The sequence below is a fragment of the Anolis sagrei genome, chromosome 7, assembly GCF_037176765.1.
Source record: "Anolis sagrei isolate rAnoSag1 chromosome 7, rAnoSag1.mat, whole genome shotgun sequence".
NCBI classification, from domain to species: domain Eukaryota; kingdom Metazoa; phylum Chordata; class Lepidosauria; order Squamata; family Dactyloidae; genus Anolis; species Anolis sagrei.
Window position 1 is genome coordinate 91,452 of NC_090027.1, and position 19,539 is coordinate 110,990.

Below are 19,539 nucleotides of genomic sequence, written 5' to 3' on the forward strand. Positions count from 1 at the left end.
TGCAAATGTGAGTAGATCAATAGGTACCGCTTCAGTGGCAAGGTAATAAAAGGGTGCCCATGCAGCCATGTCGGCAACACAACCAGGACGTGTCAGACTCCTCGGCTGGGAAATGGAGAAAGAGCACCTCCCCACGGCCAGAGCAAGCCGGAAATGAAAGGGGAAGCCTTTGCCTTTGTTCTGTGTAGTTGTGTGTCAGTGTTATTCCACTGTATTAAAGGCACTGAGTGTTTGCCTATCTGTGTATGTTGTAATCCGTTTTGAGTCCCCTCAGGGAGATAGAGTGGAATATAAATGAATTATTATTATTATTATTATTATTATTATTATTATTATTTGAAGCACAACAAGATGAGTCCACAGCAGAAAAGATCACTCTTCTAGCTGTTGAATTGGATCCCACGTCAGATCCTTCCCAAGTGTCTAGGACTGTGTGATGTATCGGCAAATAATGTCTGCAGATCCCAGTAGGGTGGCCTTCTGAGGCTGGCAGGTGGGGATTTTGTCAGCGCCAATTGTGTTTAAGCGCAGGCCAAGGTCTTGAGGCACTGCACCCAGTGTGACGATCACCACTGGGACCCCCTTGACTGGCTTGTGCCAGAGTCTTTGCAGATCGATCTTTAAATCCTCATATTGTGTCAGCTTTTCCAGTTGATTATTATTATTGTTGTTGTTGGCTAATATTTTTGCCTACTGCACAAGTCCCTTTGAAACACTGCACCCGACACACAAAAGCAAGCAATACCATTGTTTCCTCACAAGCAAGTCATATCTAAAATAAAGGGAAAATGCAAGGACTGCAATGTAAATATAATGAACAGGCCTCATACTGTTTTGGTTCGACTGCAATCCTTCTGTCTACAGGATAACACGGTATCACTTCTCAATGTTTAGATATGTTGAGGAATCATAACAAAATACCAAAACGTACTGTCGGAGAGCAGAAGAAGGAATGACTCAAAAGCAGTTGTGACTATTGGCCTCACAGTCCTGCTGAGCACAAGCAAACTCTATCTGTGGTTGGATCTACACTGTTCAATTAATGCAGTTTGACCCCACTGTAACTGCCGCAGCTCAGTGATAGGGAAGCATTGGGATTCTAGTTTGACGAGGCATCTGCATTCTTTGGCGGAGAAGGCAAAACTACAACAGCCATTATTCCCTAGCACAAACGCTACAGGGTAAATCCACCCCATCTCTCCAAAGCAGGAAAAAGCCTTCAGGATTTTAGCCCTAATTTATTAGTGGGCTTTAGGTTTTGCAACCATGGCCAAATGCAAGCAGAAGCGTCAACAAGAGACTTGCAAGGACAACTGTTTCACCTGGGCATTGCTTCACATGTTCTAATGCAAAACAGGCACGCATCGGAGGCCCATGTTGGGGATGGCTGCCAAAGCCACAGCATTGCACCATAGGCACTTTTCTCATTCCATGCACACCGCAAAAACGTTTTCGACGGTACATAACACGGGTTTGCAGCATGTACCCATCAAAGTGGCAAAGTGTGAAGCGCTCCTTGAAAACGTGTTGAGATGCTCTTGCAACATTACCATGGAGACCAAACTTGTACTCCCAAATGGAAATGGATGGAGAGGTAACCGAGACCAAGCGGTTGTATACAGTAATGAGGTAAACAAAGAGGAAGGGATTGTGGCCCAAACATATAGACTGCATGGTTACTTTATGGCTCAAAAGAGGTAAAATGTATCCCCTCTCAAAATAAGATCACAGATTTGCACAATACTCATGTCAACTGTTTTAAATGTATCAGAAGTAAATGGATTACAGTTTGCAATGTTGCTATAATTCCAGTAGAACTACATCTTGTCTGACCTGATAAGCCTGTGATCAAGTGTGAATGTTGGAAAAGCTATATTCTAAGAGAGTGAATACAATGAAAGGCTGAACAGGATGAGGTTTGGATGCCATAGCATCTTCCTACCATTTAACAACAACAACAGCAACAACAAATCACACAGTCCTAGACGCTTGGGAAGTGTCCGACTTGTGATTTTGTGATACGAAATCCAGCATCTAGATCTCATTTGCTGTGACATATACTGTGTTTTTGTGTCAGTAACATAATAATTATTATCACCATCGTAATTCTTGCAGCCCAAGAACAAGCCATTAGAACCAATGCCATCAAAGCCAGAACTGAAAAGTCAACGACAGATTCCAAATGTAGACTCTGCAAAGAAGCAGACAAAATGACGGATCCCATCCTGAGCTGCTGCAAGAAGATTGCACAGACAGACTATAAGCAGAGGCACAACACCCTTGCTCAGGTGATCCATTGGAACTTGTGCCAGAAATACCATCAGCCGGCAACAAAGAACCGGTGGAACCACAAGCCCGAAAAGTTACAGAAAATGAACACATCAAACTACTCTAGGACTTCCCAATTTAGGGTTTTGGATCACAATACTCCTGACCACACAATCGTGGGGAAAAAAACAAGTATGGATCATCAATGTTGCAATCCCAGGGGTCATCAGAATTGACGAGAAGCAACTGAAAAAGCTGACACCATATTGAAGATCAAACTGGAAAGACTCTGTCACAAACCAGTGAACATGGTCCCAGTGGTGATCAGCACACTGGGTGCAGTGCCTAAAGACCTTGGCCTGCATTTAAAAATAATCACCGATGACAAAATTACGATCTGTCAGCTGCAAAAAGCCTCCCTACTCGAATCTGCATGCATCCTATCACCAATACGTCACACAGTCCAAGACACTTGGGAAGTATCCGATATGTGATCCAAGAAAATAGCCAGCGGAGTGATCTTGTTTGCTGTGTACTAATCTTATTGTGTATATAATGATGATGATGATGATGATGATGAAGATGATGATAATAATAATAATATCAACACTTTATTTATATTCCGCCCTTCTCCCCATGGGGACTCAGAGCAGATTACAGTGTAAACAGATACTGGCAAACATTCAATGCCTTGTTACAAGGCAATGAGACACACAAACAAGGCAAAGACTTCTCCTTTCATTTCCGGCTTTGGAGGCAGTGCTCATCTCTGGCTCTGGGGAAGTTGCTGCTCTCCATTTCCAAGCTGAGAAGCCTTTGTTGTTGCCTCCTGGTCGTGTGACCAGCATGACCGTTTGGAGCGTCTTATGCCTTTCCCACCAAAGCGGTAACTATTTTATCTACCCACATTTGCATGTTTTCGAATGGCTAGGTTGAAAGGAGCTAGGGCTAACAGCAGGAGCTCACTCCATCTCGTGGGTCCAAACTCCCGACCTTCACATCAGCAGTTCAGCAGCACAAGGGTTTCACCTATTACGCCATCGCGGCCCATTCGCTCTGTTAAGGATGGCCTTGGCATATTATTATTATTATATTCACTCTCCCTAAACTGAACCAAAGATGCACAGAATTGTATTGTCAATTCTACAATACAACCCTTGAATATATATATATTTTAAAATCTATAAAATGCCAGTTTGAAGCGAAATGCAATGTAAGAAAATTAAGTGATTGATTGAAAATCTCATTTAACTCAGTGGGAGTTGCTTCTATATAAGGAAGCATTGGATCACATTGAAAAGCTGCAATTCTCAGCTTTCTTACACGATGATAAAAATACCACTAAACCCAGCAGGACATTAAAAATCCCAGTTGGACTCTTTAGATGGAAAAAGCTTATTCAAGCAGCAAAGGAAGGTACATTTGAAGTGGGATGTACTATATATACTCAGGTACCAGTCTGGCAAATTTTAAGTCAAAATTGGCCCCGAAAGGCTCATCCACAAGTAAGTGTAAGTATCAAAAAGGGAACAATCTCCGAGTAAAGCAGTGAAAGCAAGAGATATACTCATTTATTTACAGTATTTCTATACCGCTTTTCTCACCCCTAAGGGGACTCACATCTCTTTCTTTGATAGTACACAAAACAGGAGCTTTTTTGTTGAGTTCCAGGGCCAGAGAAGCAGGCGGCAGAAACCGAAGAACGGCCTGCCTCAGGGGAGCGTGCTTTCTCTATCCATGTTCAACATCTACACACATGGCCAGCCACTGCCAGAAGGGACAGAGAGTTTCATCTACGCTGACGATCGTGCCATCACCACATAAGCAGGGAGCTTTGAAATGGTTGAACAGAAGCTCTCCAAAGTTTTAGGTGTTTTTACTGCTTAATACGGGGAAAACCAGCTAATCCCTAATCCATCTAAAATGCAGATGTGTGCTTTTCACTTTAAGAGCAAACAAGTATCTTGAGCTCTGAGGATCACCTGGGAAGGAATCCCACTGGAGCATTGCAGCACACCTAAAGACCTGGGAGTCACTCTGGACCGTGCTCCGACTTACAAGAAGCTCTGTCTGACTATCAAGCAAAAAAGTGGGTGATAGAAACAATATCATGCAAAAGCTGTCTGGCACAACCAGGCACACAACCAGAAGACATCTGCCCTTGTGCTTGGCTACTCTGCTGCTGAGTACACATGCATATTCAGCATCTCATCACATTAAAACGCCCAGTGGTGTTTGAGTTATGTTAATCCCACAAAAGAATATTACATTTTATTTATATAGATGTGTGTGTGTGTGTGTGTGACTTTTTCCATTCAACAAGCATTCTAACAGCCCGTTTCTCATTTCAGCCTCCTCTCTGCAGCACATTTGCACTTCTTATTTTTAGAAAACTCATAATGCTTCCCATATCTTATTCCTTTAGGAAGCTCTTCCTCTGAATTCCTTCAGAGCCATGCTTTTTTTGGTGTGTGTGTGTGTGTGTTGCCGGTGTATCTACAAACTTCAGATCTATGAATACGAAACAAAAAGGAAAGCATTCTGCAGACGGATAAAGCACGTTGGTCTCCATTTGGAGCAGTGAACTATCATTTGGCATTGTAAAGCAAGCAGAAACCAACCCCACCCGCCTGTTCTGTGTACTCACAAGGCATTGTTCACCTTGCTCTTCAGTCTGAAGCGGAGTTTCCTTCTGAAAGCCATCTCCTCCTCTTCTCAAGAGCCTGAAAGCAGAAGGAGACATGCGGATGAGAGCCTGCTTCGAAGCTGCAACCCGGACAGCCTCCATCCCCTTGCATTTGGGACAACATGCCGCTTCCTTCCCTGTGAAACTGGACACTCTGTATGCGCGGATAATCCCCGGTCAGTTTTAGTCTGGCTGGTATGGTCAAGACTCAAAAGTACTTCCTAAGCAATATTTCTTTGACCCTCTTTCCGTGTCATTTCTAGCTCCCATATATTCAAATTACTTGAAAGAACAGAATAGGGAGAGTGAAGAAGGCAAGTGGAGTGTTTATAACAGAGATATCAATACGTGTTATTGAGGCATGTCCTCGCAGAGGCATAACATCTCTCCAAAGCAGTCACACATTATTGGCTTGGGTTCCTCTGTTTGCTGTGTGCCATAGAAAAGAATAGGACGCACTGCAACACACTCTGTGTGGGGCTGCCTTTGAAGACTGCTCGGAAACTTCAACTAGTCCAACGGCCTGCAGCCAGACTGCTCACTGGAGCATCGTACAGGGAGCATACCACCCCCCTGTTACGTCAACTCCACTGGCTGCCGGTCCATTTCCGAGCACAATTCAAAGTGCTGGTCTTGGCCTATAAAGCCCTATACAGTTCCAGCCCAGCCTACCTGTCCAGACGTATCTCCCTCTATGTTCTGCCTCGTAGTTTAAGATCTGCCGGGGAGGCCCTGCTCTCGGTCCCACCAGCTTCGCAAACACATCTGGTGGGGACGAGGGACAGGGCCTTCTTGGTGGTGACCCCTGCCGGTGGAATTCGCTCCCCAGCGAAATAAGATCAGCGCCCTCCCTCCTTTCTTTCAGAAGAAAACTGAAGACATGGTTGTGGAACCAGGCTTTTGGCTAATGGATATAATGGCACCTGAACAGTGAATTGGACCAGACGACGATTGTTCTAATGGAAATGTTTTTATGACTGATAATTAATGTTTTAATGTGTTGTATGGTATGATTTTATTCTGCTTTTACAATTGTAAGTAATGCGGCATCGAACCGCTCCCATTGTGAGCTGCTCTGAGTCCCCTTGCGGGGGTGAGAAGAGCGGGGATCGAAATCATTATTATTATTATTATTATTATTATTATTATTATTAACTTTATTTGTACCCCGCTAGCATCTCCCGAAGGACTCGATGCGGCTTACAAAGGCCAAGGCCTCAACACACAACGTAACAATACACTTAAAGCAAATTAAAAACAATTGAAATGATATAAATAAATAAATAAATAAATAAATAATTAGGGAAGGGTTAAGGGAGAGGCAGTGGGTCATGCAAATTCCACAAAAATGGAGAGAGTCAGAAACACTGGGATGTCTGCCCCATACCACAATCACATCCAGCAGCTAAAACTGAGGAAAAACATAGAATCCGAGAATCAAAACCAACCTGGAGGATTCCTGTCTGCTCATGCTTTGGCCAAGAATGGAAGCAGCAGGCCAGGGCAACGTGAAGCCTCGAGGCCAAAACAGCAAAGCAACAAACTATAGTTTTGTATTGTGTGTGACAAACAGGGCTCAGATTCCCTCTCTGGCCTATCTCAAATCGACGTTGCCCGAACAAGGAGAGTGATTACGCAAGCGAGAAGCACAGCTGTCATGGTGTACTTTGGGACCCTTTTGTTTTCGACTGGCTATAAATTCAAAACGATTGCATAATTTGGAAGAGCTGGTTTCCTCCCCCTTTCGTTCCCTCTTCCTTCCTTTCCTCCTTTTTCTAAACATTCAGGCCAATCCCTTAGGAATGCTCGTTCATTAACAGGGATCCTGCTGCACTGTTTTAAATGGCCATCCGGCTTAACATTTGAAACCAAGGTTATCTATAAATAGTGTTTTCTTTTTCAGTTCAGAGACTGCATTCGGCTTGGATGCCTACCTCCACCGGCGGAAACAAAAGGAACAATGCACAATGCGCTCAGGTTTTAGAGCCGAACCCAAGGGACCATTTTCTAAGCAAGCCACCAGATTCTCTATTATCAAAGGAGATTAAAGTGCAGCAGAACAGGACGGGGACGTCGAAGGCTGTGTTTCTCTACCTGGGGGTTGCAATCCTTGGGGGGGGGGGGGTCGCGAGGGGGTTTCAGAGCGGTTGGCAAAGACCATCAGAAGACATATTTCCAATGGTCTTAGGAATCCCTTTATCGTAGTTGTTTGGGTTCACAGTGCTCTCCTGGTGTAGGTGAACTACATCTCCCTTAAATCACTGTCAATTCATCCCAAGTCCAGTATTTTCTGTTGGTCATGGGGGTTCTGTGTGAGAAGTTCCAATTCTCTCATTGGTGTGGTTCAGAATGCTCTTTGATTGTAGGTGAACTATAAATCCCAGCAACAACTCCCAAATCTCAAGGTCTAGTTTCCCCAAACTCCACCAATGTTCACATTCGAGCACATTGAATATTCATTCCAAGTTTTGTCCAGATTTATCATTGTGAACTGCAACTCCAAAACTCAAGGTCAATGCCCATCAAACCCTAAAAAGTGTATCCACTAGATGTCGTATTGCAGTGTTTCTCAACCTGGGGGAACGATCCCGAGGGGGTGTTAGGAGAGGTCACCAGAGACCAACAGAAAACAGTATTTTCTGATGGTTATGGGGGTTCTGTGTGGGAAGTTTGGCCCAATTCTATAGTTGGTGGGGTGCAGAATGCTCCTTGATTGTAGGGGAATTATAAATCTTAGCAACTGCAACTCCCAAATCTCAAGGTCTATTTTCCACAAACTCCACCAATGTTCACATTTGGGCATATGGAGTATTCGTGCCAAGTTTGGTCCAGATCCATCATCCCGAAATATCTGCTGTGGAGCTAATTAATAAATCACTGCTTTGTTAAATAATTAATGTGTTAGATCTCGTCTCAAGTGACTGGACTCTACACTGACGTTATTCCTATCTCGGCCTCAGAGAAAGGCGAGGGCAGAATTCCCTCTGGACAAACCTTCCCATGAACCCACCTTGCCTTCCGGTCATCTTAAATCAAACAGGGGCAGAAAGAGCGGAGAAATCCCAGTGGTTCCTCCCTGGCTCCACCATTGCTTAAGGCAGGGTTGGGAATGACGGAGCCACCCAGACATGATTGGATTGCCAGGCCCGCAACCCTAACACTCCTCGAGAACGCTGAGAGTTGCAGTCTCACCATTCCCAGCCCTGTCCTTATGCAAGACTGGGAATGCAATGCTCTAGAGGTGTCTCCGAATTCTGGATTACATCAGCCAAGGATTATCACAGCCACACAGTCTTCACATTTGCATTACCATGATGTAAAGACTGCGCGCCTGTTTTCATTTTTTGGTAAGAACACAGAGAGCATTGCTTGAGTGCAGTGTTTCTCAACCTGCCTAATGCCGAGACCCTTCAATACGGTTCCTCATGTTGTGGTGACCCCCAACCCTAACATTATTTTTGTTCGTGCTGCATAACTCTAATTTTGCTACTGTTATGAATCGCATTGTAAATATCTGACATGCAGGATGTATTTTCATTCAGTGGTCCATATTTGGCACAAATACCCCATACACCCAAATCTGAATACTGGTGGGGTTGCAGAGGTGAATGGGTTTGTCATTTGGGAGTTGCAGTTGCTGGGATGTATAGTTCACCTACAATCAAAGAGCATTCTGAACCCCACCACTGATAGAATTGAGCCAAATTTCCCACACAGAACCCCCATAACCAACAGAAAATACTGTGTTTTCTGTTGGTCTGTGGTGACTCCTCTGACACTCCCTTGGGAACCCCCAAGGGGTCCCAACCTCCAGGTTGGGAAACACTGACCTAGAGATTCCTAGAGATAGCATTTTTAACCAAGGTGATCCAGTGGGTTTGCATTGAATCCTCTCTGAATCCTATTCTGAAAATGAAATCACAACACACTGGATATCAGCCGTTGCCTTCAACTAAACTTGGTCTAGCCCAGGAATGAGCGAACCTCTGCCCTCCAGGTGTTTTGGGCCAAGTTTGGTCCAGATTGCTGAAGTCCACAGGGCTCTTTAGATATATGTGAATTACAACTCCAAAACTCAAGGTCAATGCCCACCAAACCCTCTCAGTATTTTCTCTTGGTCAAGGGAGTTTTGTGTGCCAAGTTTGGTTCAGTTCCATCGTTGGTGGAGTTCATAGTGCTCTTTGATTGCATCCAGTGACTGAAAATACATCCTGCATGTCAGGTATTTACATTATGATTCATAACAGTAGCTTAAGTGGCTGAGGGGGGAAAGGAAGGGGCCCGAGGCTGTTAGGAATGGTGGGAGTTGAAGTCCAACCCCCCCCCCCCCCCGAAGGGCCCAAGTTGGCCCATGCCTGCCCTAGCCAGCCTTCAGAAGGCAACTGCGCCTTCCCCGCTTCAGTCTCCGCAAGAGGAAGAAGCGCATGGCTGCCCTGCTGTCCCACCGTGGCTCAGCTCCCTTTCAAGAGAGAAGGGGTGATGATGTTGTGTACAGACATCTCCAGCCATTACGTCCCATTTCCGAGCACGTACGCAGGCAAGCAAGCGTCGAGTCCAAGGGAAGAGCTGCAGCTGCTGGCATGAAACATTTAGAAGCCCAGCTCTCTCTCTCTCTGTCTCTCTCTCTCTCTGCTGAAGGGTAGCTTCATACAGTATTCACAGCCTCATACACTATTGAGAGCTGCTGCTGCTGCTGCTGCTGCTGCTGCTGCTGCCGTAAGAGAAGCTGTTGGGAGGGTGAAAAAATGTTCTCTTTGGACATGGTTTGGCTTTTAATAGCACATCCCCGTCATTTCTTTCCAACCCCCCGCTGCTCCCTCCCTCTGTTTCTTTATTGCCAAGGAAAGTTGCACAAAAATAGGATAATATTATCTGTAATTCTTCACACTTTTCATATTCAAGTGCTTTGCAATGCATTCGCTTCCAGGGTGCCTTCACGAGGCTGCTGAGTGTTCTCAATGCTCTCATTTTGGTTTTCCCTTTAAGAGCAGAAGCAACTGCAGTGCAGAGGAGCGCACGTTTGGGTCTGAATGGTGCACCTTGCTTGGAATACATCTAGGCCCTCTCTGGCTCCATCTCCTCCTCTGCCCTTGGCATCTCCATTTCTCCATCGCCAGAATTGGGAGCTTTCCTCTTTCTTGGCATTCAGGAAGCTCTGGAGTAATCCCAAAGTTAACAAAGTGTGGGCAACTGGATCATGCCGGATCTGGCTCAAGTCACTCTCTACATCAGTGGCTCTCAACCTTCCTCATGCCGCGGCCCCTTAATATGGTTCCTCAAGTTGTGATGACCCCCAACCACAATGTTATTTTTGTTGCTACTTCGTAACTGTCATTTTGCTACTCTTATGGATCGTCATGTAAATATCTGATGGACAAGATGTATTTTCATTCACTGGACCACATTTGGCACAAATACCCGATATGCCCAAATCTGAACACTGGTGGGGTTGTGGTGGTGGTGGGGTTGATTCTGTCATTTGGAAGTTGTACAGTAAAGGTAAAGGTTTCCCCTGACATTAAGTCTTGTTGTGGGTGGTGCTCAGCTCCATTTCTAAGCCGAAGAGCCAGCGTTGTCTGTAGGCATCTCCTAGGTCATGTGGCCAGCATGACTGCATGGAGTACCATTAACTTCCCGTCAAAGTGGTTCCTATTGATCTACCCACACTTGCATATTTTTGAACTGTTAGGTTGCCAGTAGCTGGGCCTAACAGTGGGAGCTCACCCAGCTCCCCGGACTTGAACCACTGACCTTTCAGCCAGCAAATTCAACAGCTCGGCGGTTTATCCTGCTGTGGTACCAAGGGATTTATAGTTCACCTACAATCAAAGAGCATCCTGAATCCCACCAATGATGGAATTGAACCAAACTTGGCACACAGAACTCCCATGACCAACAGAAGGGTTTGGTGGGAATTGACCTTGAGATTTGGAGTTATCATTCACCTACATCCAGGGAACACTGTAGACTCAAACAATCTTGGCACAAATACTCCATATGCCCAAATGAAGTTTTGGGAAAACAGGCCCTGACATTTGGGAGTTGTAGTTGCTGGGATTTATAGTTCACCTACAATCAAAGAGAATTCCGAACCCCACCAATGAGAGAATTGGGCCAAACTTCCCATGCAGAACCCCATGCCTTGAAGGGACTTGCTGGTGTGAGCCTCCCTCCTGCCTCCCTTGCCAGCACATGCGCACCATGCTGCCACGCACTAAGCACGCCTGCTCTCCCCCCCTCCCCGCTTGGAGTCTCAGAAACAGCCCTCCCCTTGGCTGAGAGGCCGGCCAGTCACAGCGGAGGAGGGCTTTTGGTGGAATGATTTGCTGTCTGTTTCCAAAAAGGAAGAGAAGGACAGGTGGAGAGAATGAACCAAGCCCATCAGAAATATGGTCTTTGGTGACTCCTCTGAAACCCTCTCCCGACCTCCCCAGGGGTCCCGACCCCTAGGTTGAGAAACGCTGGTCTACGCCTCTCATTGACTCACCACCACTGCGTCCCACTGCTTGTCATACTACAATACTGGGAAGTTCTTCTTCCTCCTGCATTTTTGTAACCGAAACCCATTCAACGCATCTTTGCCTTCCAGAGCAGGAGAGGCACCTGCGCCTTCTGTGTGTGTGACAAAATACTTAACCATGGGCAGGTTTCTATCCTATTAAACAGAGGCAACACCTATTTGCTTGGACTAGGAAAGGGCGCAATTCAACTCCTTGCATCCAACTCCTCGCTTGGTCCAAAACATTTTGCAGCCGTGGATGGGAACGTGAGGCTTGCACCCAGATGCAACACACTGTTGAGCCAGGCAGAAATGTTATATAATGTTACATAACGCTTGCCAAACACACCATTTGGGATGTTACCGCGTTTGCTCTCTGGCGCCTGGCATTGCAGACGTAGGCAGACTTTCTGCCCCACACCTCACCGTCACAGAATGCCAAACGTACAACATGCTCAGGAAAAACAACAACAACGGTGGTGCCTTTTGCTTTTACCAGGCCATCAATGGGAGGGCAGGATTACCCAGAGTTTAGAGCAGTGGTTCTCAACCTTCCTAATGCCGCGGCCCCTTAATACGGTTCCTCGTGTGGTGGTGACCCCCAACCATTAAATTGTTTTCGTTGTTACTTCATCACTGTCATTTTGCTATCGTTATGAATTGTAATGTAAATATCTGATATGCAGGATGTATTATCATTCCCTGGACCAAATCTGGCACAAACACCCGATATGCCCCAATTGGAATACTGGTGGGGGTTGTGGAGGGGGGGAGAGGGGGAGAGATATTGATTTTGTTATTTGGGAGTTGTAGTTGCTGGGATTTATAGTTCACCTACAATCAAAAAGCATTCTGAATTCCGCCAATGATGGAATTGAACCAAACTTGGCACAACGAACTCCCAAGAGTCTGGCAGGCATTGAACTTGAGTTTTGGAGTTGTAGTTCACCTACATCCAGAGCAGGCGTGCTTGGTGTATGGCAGCATGGTGCGTATGTGCAGGCAAGGGAGAGTGTGTGAGGTGGGAGGGAGGCTCACGTCAGGGGGTCTCTTCAAGGCATGGAGGTTCTGTGTGGGAAGTTTGGCCCAATTCTATTGCTGGTGGAGTTCAAGGGGCTCTTTGATTGTAGGTGAACTATAAAACTCAGGAACTACAACAACCAAATGTCAAGATCTATTTTCCTCAAACTGCACCAGTGTTCACATTTGAGCATATGGAACATTCGTGCCAAGTTTGTTCCAGATCCATCATTGTTTGAGTCCACAGTGCTCTCTGGATACAGGTGAACTAGAACTCCAAAACTCAAGGTCAATGCCCTCCAAACTCTTCCAGTACTTTCTCTTGGTCATATGTGCCAAGATTGGTTCAATTCCATTGTTGGTGAAGTTCAGAATGCTCTTTGATTGTAGGTTAATTATAAATCCCAGCAACCACAACTCCCAAATGACCAAATCATTCCACCACCACCACCCCCAAAACACACATCCTGTATATGAGATATTTACATTTCGATTCATAACAGTAGAAAAATTAGATCTATGCAGTAGCAACAAAAATAATGTTATGTTTGGGGGGAGGGGGGTCACCACAACATGAGGAACTGTGTCAAGGGGTCACGGCATTAGGAAGGTCGAGGAGCACTGCCTTAGAACAATAGGCAAGTGGACACAGGCAAAGGACAGACCCCATTGCCCAAAGAGCTCTGCCCACTTACATCTCGCCACTACCTTCTGAGGCTCCACAGACCAAACTTGCGCCATCAGAAAAGGCATGCCTTCAATGTTCAAAACAGAGTTCTCATCCAACATGACTTGCATCCATGAGGGAAAGGGGAAGCCCTGCGAAATAAGCTGGGAGATGAGCTCTGAGCGCCCCGAATGTTACCTGCACGCCAGTTCTGCAGGTGAGGAAGGTTTTGCCTCAGCACACAAGGAGGTGTGTTCTCTCTCTTTCACGCCTCTTGGGCTTTCTCCCTGCGTCTGAAGAACCTGGATCTCTCTCTCTCTCTCTCTCTCTCTCTCTTCCAAGTGCTTGCTGGTGTGAGCGGATAAGCTGCGCTTATAAGTACCTACTCATGTGATCTAAGCAAATGGCCTAGGGTTGAAAGGTTTTTTTCCTTCTCTAGTAAACTGGTAGAAGGCAAGAGAGAGAAAAACACAACCGACTGCTCTGAGAAATAAACCTGTTGAGCCACAATTGAGGCTTAGTCTCAGTGGAAAGGAATTTTCCACTAATAGGAATACACCTCTGTTTTTTAACCACGTGCGGTGCTCCCTGAACAAGAAAGAGATCACCATCAGGGCAAAAGGATGGATGAAGAAGCGCACGGAAGACACGAGGGCAGGATACCCTTGTACATTGTGCATTTCCACCAACCCTACCCTGGCTCAATCCAGTTTATTGGAACCTCGTTCCTCGGGTATTGCTCTTCAGAGAACTGCTTTTGCAAAACCTGTCCAGTCTTGGTCTCGCTTGGTTTCGTCTTTGCTAAGGTGTTCCTAATGGCTTTGTGGATGGTCTCAGAGCACTGAGGTCAAATAAATAAATAATAATAATAATAATTATTATTATTATTACCTCACCAATCATAGGATTGGGCCGAACTTCCCACACAGAACCACCACGCCTTGAAGAGACTCGCCAGCATGAGCCTCCTTCCAGCCTTACATGCTCGCACATGCAGACCACGCTGCCATGCGCCGAGCACGCCTGCTCTCCCCCCCTCCCCGCTTGGAGTCTCAGAATCAGCCCCCCCCCCCTTGGCTGAGAGGCTGGCCAATCACAGTGGAGGAGGGGGGCTTTTGGTGGGAGGATTGGCCATCTGTTTCCAAAAAGGAAGAGAAGGACACGCTGAGAGATCTTCACCCTTCTCTGCCAAAGGGACACCTAAGACCATCAGAAATATGCGTTTTCTGAAATATTTATTTAATATTTATGTATTTCGGACATTTGTATCCCATCCTATCTCAACATCCGCAGAGAGACTCAGGGCAGCTAACAACCGGCACAGCACGGTGCCCACAACCAAAAGCATAAATGTACAATTTAAATAAAAACAATATGAAAACAGTATAAAAACATTCAAACAGTCACCGATTTAAGTCATCGTCCTAAAAGCAGTCCGTCAAGTCCATTAAAGCCGTCGCTTTGCCAGCAGGTCAACCTAGTCTGCAAAGGCCTGATCCCATAGCCAGGATTTCACTTGTTTCCGAAAGGTCAGGAGGGATGGAGCTGATCTAATTTCTTCTGGGAGGGAGTTCCACAGCCGAGGGGCCACCACAGAAAAGGCCCTGTCCCTTGTCCCCACCAAACGCGATTGTGATGATGGGGGGACAACGAGCAGGGCCTTCCCGGATGATCTTAGGGTCCTCGGTGGATCGTAGCGGGAGATACGTTTGGACAAGTCAACCGGGCCAGAACCATTCAGGGTTTTATGGGCGACCCCTCCGAAACCTCCTTGTGACCCCCAGGTTGAGGAATGCTGGTATAAGTCATCTTCTATACTCTAACACACTAAGTAAGGTCACTCACTCCAAGCATTACCAAAAGAGGCACCCCGAAATAATGCATTGTGAGCAGCATGACAACTTCTCAAGCAGGCACGGAAAGCCAGCCAGAGCCGTGAATAGCAAGAGGGAATAGGAACAGAAAGGTAGAGGAACCACCCCATAAGACTCCACTTTTCTTTTTCTTCCTGGACTACGAAATATCACTCGGCACCAGCCATTAATGGGTAATATTCCACCGAGAGGAGGGAGGAGCGGGCCTGGCAGCTTTCCCAAAGGCGCTTGTTGGTTCGTGAAGGGAGAAATACACAGAGAGCGGGAGACAGAACAGACAGGATGCTGCAGGAAATTGCCTCTGGAGAGCTTGCAGGAGCAAGCCCGTTCTTATACTTACAGAAGAATAACCACCAAGGAAACCTGGCGTTGGAATCCTTAAGTCCAAGTCTCTTATCCGTTCCCAAACCTTTCCAACTTCTCTCAGGGTTACCAATGGACACACCACCTGGTTCGGGCTCCTGCTCTTTTATATCCACCCAAGGAGGCTGGAAGGATGTAATTATGCTTCCCGGGGAGGATGTGGCAGAAGCAGAGGCCACGGAAAGGTGACCGTGAGTCAATGGGAACCAGAGGGCGGTTCTTTGGATGGGTCTGGCTAAGTGTCTGGGAAGATGGGAGAGATGAAGGTGATTCAGTGGGAACCAGCAAGGAGTGGACTCAGCAAGGCCAATGGCCAAGTCCCGGCAGCGGGCGGGTGAATCACGGCCAATGGCTGGGTACAAATGACGGACTGGTATGCTGCCATTCAGTGGGAAACAATTCCATGGGAACTCTCCATTGAAAGGGTTGGAGACAAACTGTATCCACAGAAGCTTAAGTGTGCTCAGGTAGCGGAGATCAAGAGGGATTACGTGCTTCTCCGCCAGCACATTGTTTTCTGCACATACAATTGCCCAACTTTACTTTGGGTGCTGGTTGGCCCCGGGGCATACAGGTCTCGGCAGCAGCTGTTTTGGTCTTTAGGGGCTTTTCTGGGCGCACAAGGCACAAGACTGATTTTCCGGATCTAATAGGAATGTTACAAAAGGGGTTTGGAATTGTGTGTCGTCATGTTGTTTTCGACTTATAGAATAGCATCTATCTATGTAAATAAACACGTTCATTTGTGGGATTATCACAACCCAAAAACCACTGGAAGAATTGACACCAACTTTGGACACAAAACACCATCACTCATTAAAAGACTGAAAACAAAGTGGAAGGGACCTAAAAATCCAAAACCCCCCCCCCCAATTGCATTACAACGCATGCGTATAACCACATAAATACACATATACACAAATATACACACACAATGTACATATACACAGACTGGGCCACAGCAACATGTGGCAGGAGATGGCTAGTGTCAATATAAATAAAAATGTAGTGTTCGTTTATGGAATTAACATAACCCAAAAACCACTGGACGGATTGACACCAAATTTGGACACAAATCCTCAATCAGGCCAAAGAGTGACTATCGTTCATTGAAAGATTGAAAAACACAGCAGAAGAGACTTTAAAAGCCAGAAAGCAAAAATTGCATTACAATGCAGGCGCATAACCACATAAATACACATATACACAAATATACACACACAAAATACATATACACAGACTTGGCCACAGCAACGTGTGGCAGGGGACGGCTAGTGTCTATATAAATAAAAATGTAATGTTCGTTTGTGAGGTTGACATAACTCAAAAACCACTGGCCAATTTGGCCTACTAATCCAAGGAGTGACCATCATAAAAAAATAGATTTTGTCATTTGGGAGTTGTGGTTCCCGGGATTTATAGTTAACCTACAATCAAAGAACATTCTGAACTCCACCAATGATGGAATTGAACCAAACGTGGCACACAGAACTCCCATGACCAACAGAAAATACGGGAAGGGTTTGGTGGGCATTGACCTTGAGTTTGTGAGTTGTAGTTCACTTACATCCAGAGAGCACGATGGACTCAAATAATGATGGATCCGGACCAAACTTGGCACGAATATTCCATATGCCCAAATATGAAAACAGATGGCGTTTGGGAGAATTGGACCTTGGGAGTTGTACTTACTGGGATTTATAGTTCACCTACAATCAAACAGCATTCTGAACGCCACCTATGACAAAATTGGGGGAAACTTCCCAAACAAACCCCCCTTGACCAACAGAAAATACTTAAGACCATTGAGTCCAACTCCCTTCACCAGGGAAAGAAAATGTCAACAAAGCCCTCCTGACAAAGAGCCATCCAGCTATAGATATAGAGATAGATATGATTCACACACAAACACACACAGATATAGTATCCTAGATTTGATAGGGACCCCTAAAGAAAGACAATGATATCTTGCATGTTCCAGGGTGGGCAAACCACATCAACACTGACAAAGAAACAGCAAAAAATACTGTTTACCCACAAAAATAAAGAAATTACATATATTAGAAACCAACACTTGCTCATTACTTTATTTTCCAGATCACCAGACTGGCAACGCCTGGCATGGGATGTCTAGTACACTATATATATTGCCAGGAAATGAGAGGAACCCCAACTTGACTGAGTAAAGGAGGAAGAATGAAACATCATCTATGGAGCAAGCAATCTGGAGCAAATGATTTCTCTTGACATGGTGATATTTCAATTGTGTACTGTTCATTTCAGAAAAAGCTCATATCTGAGCACCAGAATGTCAAACTATAACTTCCTTGCATGCTATCTAGTCAGTTAACATCTACAGTAGCGTGCCTGGCCTCAGGTCCTACACCATGAATGCTCTTTGATTGTTTTGTTTGTTGTTCATTCATTCAGTTGTTTCCAACTCTTCGTGACCTCCTGGACCAGCCCAGGCCAGAACTCCCTGTCAGCCGTCATCACCCCCAGCTCCTTCAAGGTCAGTCCAGTCACTTCAAGGATGCCATCCCTCCATTTTGCCCTTGGTCGGCCCCTCTTCCCTTTTCCTTCTATTTTCCCCAGCATCATTGTCTTCTCTAAGCTTTTCTGTCTTCTCATGATGTGGCCAAAGTACTTCAACTTTGTCTCTCGTCTCCTTCCCTCCAATGAGCAGTCGAACTTTCTTTCCTGGAGGATGGACTGGTTGCATCTTCTGGCTGTCCAAGGCACTCTCAGAATTTTCCTCCAACAGCACAGTTCAAAAGCGCCTCTCTTCCTTGGCTCAGCCTTCCCAAAGGTCCAGCTCTCACATCCATAGGTGACTACAGGGAAGACCATGGCTTGGACTAGGCAATGGATCTTTGTTGCCAGTGCGATGTCTCTACTCTTCACTCTTTGATTGAGATCGGTCCTTGCTCTCCTCCCAAGAAGGAAGAGTCTCCTGATTTCCTGGCTGCCGTCTGCGTCCGCACTCATCTTTGCACCTAGAAATACAAAGTCTGTCACGGCCTCCACGTTTTCTCCCTCTATTTCCCAGTTATCCATCAGTCTGGTTGCCATCATCTTGGGGTTTTTTTTATGTTTAGCTGCAACCCGGCTTTTGCGCTTTCTTCTTTCACCTTGGTCATAAGGCTCCTCAGCTCCTCCTCGGTTTCGGCCATCAGAGTGGTGTCATCTGCATATCTGAGGTTGTTAAGGTTTCTTCCAGCCATTTCCACCCCAGCCTTGCATTCCTCAAGCCCCGCACATCCTCGCATGATGTGTTCTGCATCCAAGTTGAATAGTTGGTTGAGAGGATACAACCCTGCCGTACGCCTTTCCCATCTTGACCCAGTCTGTTCCTCCGTGGTCAGTTCTGACTGTTGCTACTTGGTCCTTGTACAGATTCCTCAGGAGAGAGGGAAGGGGGCTTGGGATGCCCATTCCACCAAGAACTTGCCGCAGTTTATGATGATCCACACAGTCAAAGGCTTTAAAAGAGTCACTGAAACAGAAAGAGATGTTTTTCTGACACTCCCTGCCTTTCTCCATTCTCCAGCATCTGGATATTGCCCATTGAGTCTCTGGTTCCTCTGCCTTTTCTAAACCCGGCTTGTCCATCTGGCCACTCTCTCTCTGTGTCTTGCTGGAGTCTTCCTTGCAGGATTTTGAGCATTCCCTTCCTGGCATGATGAGAAATCAGGGCCACTGTATGAAAGTTTGAGCACTCTTTAGCATTTCCCTTTTTTGGTGTGGGGATATAAGTTGATTTTTTTCTTTGATTGCAGGTGAACTATAAATCCCAGCAACTACAACTCTCAAATGGCAAGGTCTAGTTTCCTCAAACTCCACCAGTGTTCACATTTGGGCATGTTGAGTATTCATGCCAAGTTTGGTCCATTTCCATCATTGTTTGAGTCCACAGTGCTCTCTGGATGCAGGTGAACTACAACTCCAGAATTCAAGGTTAAAGCCCACCAAACCTTTCCAGGATTTTCTGTTGGTCATGGGAGTTCTGCGTGCCATGTTTGGTTCAATTCCATTGTTGGTGAAGTTTAGGATGCTCTTTGATTGTTGGTGAACTATAAGTCCTAGCAACTACAACTCCCAAATAACAAAATCAATCCCACCAGTATTCAAATGTTGGCATATCGGGTGTTTGTGCCAAATT

General features: G+C 45.8%; 1 protein-coding gene across 1 annotated transcript in view; it reads right to left on the reverse strand.

Annotated features, from left to right (window-relative positions):
* RHOBTB2 (Rho related BTB domain containing 2) overlaps window positions 1-13,457 on the reverse strand; it is a 46,421-nt gene extending 32,964 nt beyond the window's left edge. Inside the window, exons 1-2 of the mRNA XM_060787011.2 lie at window positions 13,339-13,457; window positions 4,916-4,991 (exon numbers count right to left, since the gene is read on the reverse strand). Of these exons, the coding sequence (XP_060642994.2) occupies window positions 4,916-4,971 (56 nt within the window). The 5' untranslated portion in view covers window positions 4,972-4,991; window positions 13,339-13,457. The remainder of the gene's footprint in view (window positions 1-4,915; window positions 4,992-13,338) is intronic.
* Window positions 13,458-19,539: the final 6,082 nt, after the last annotated feature.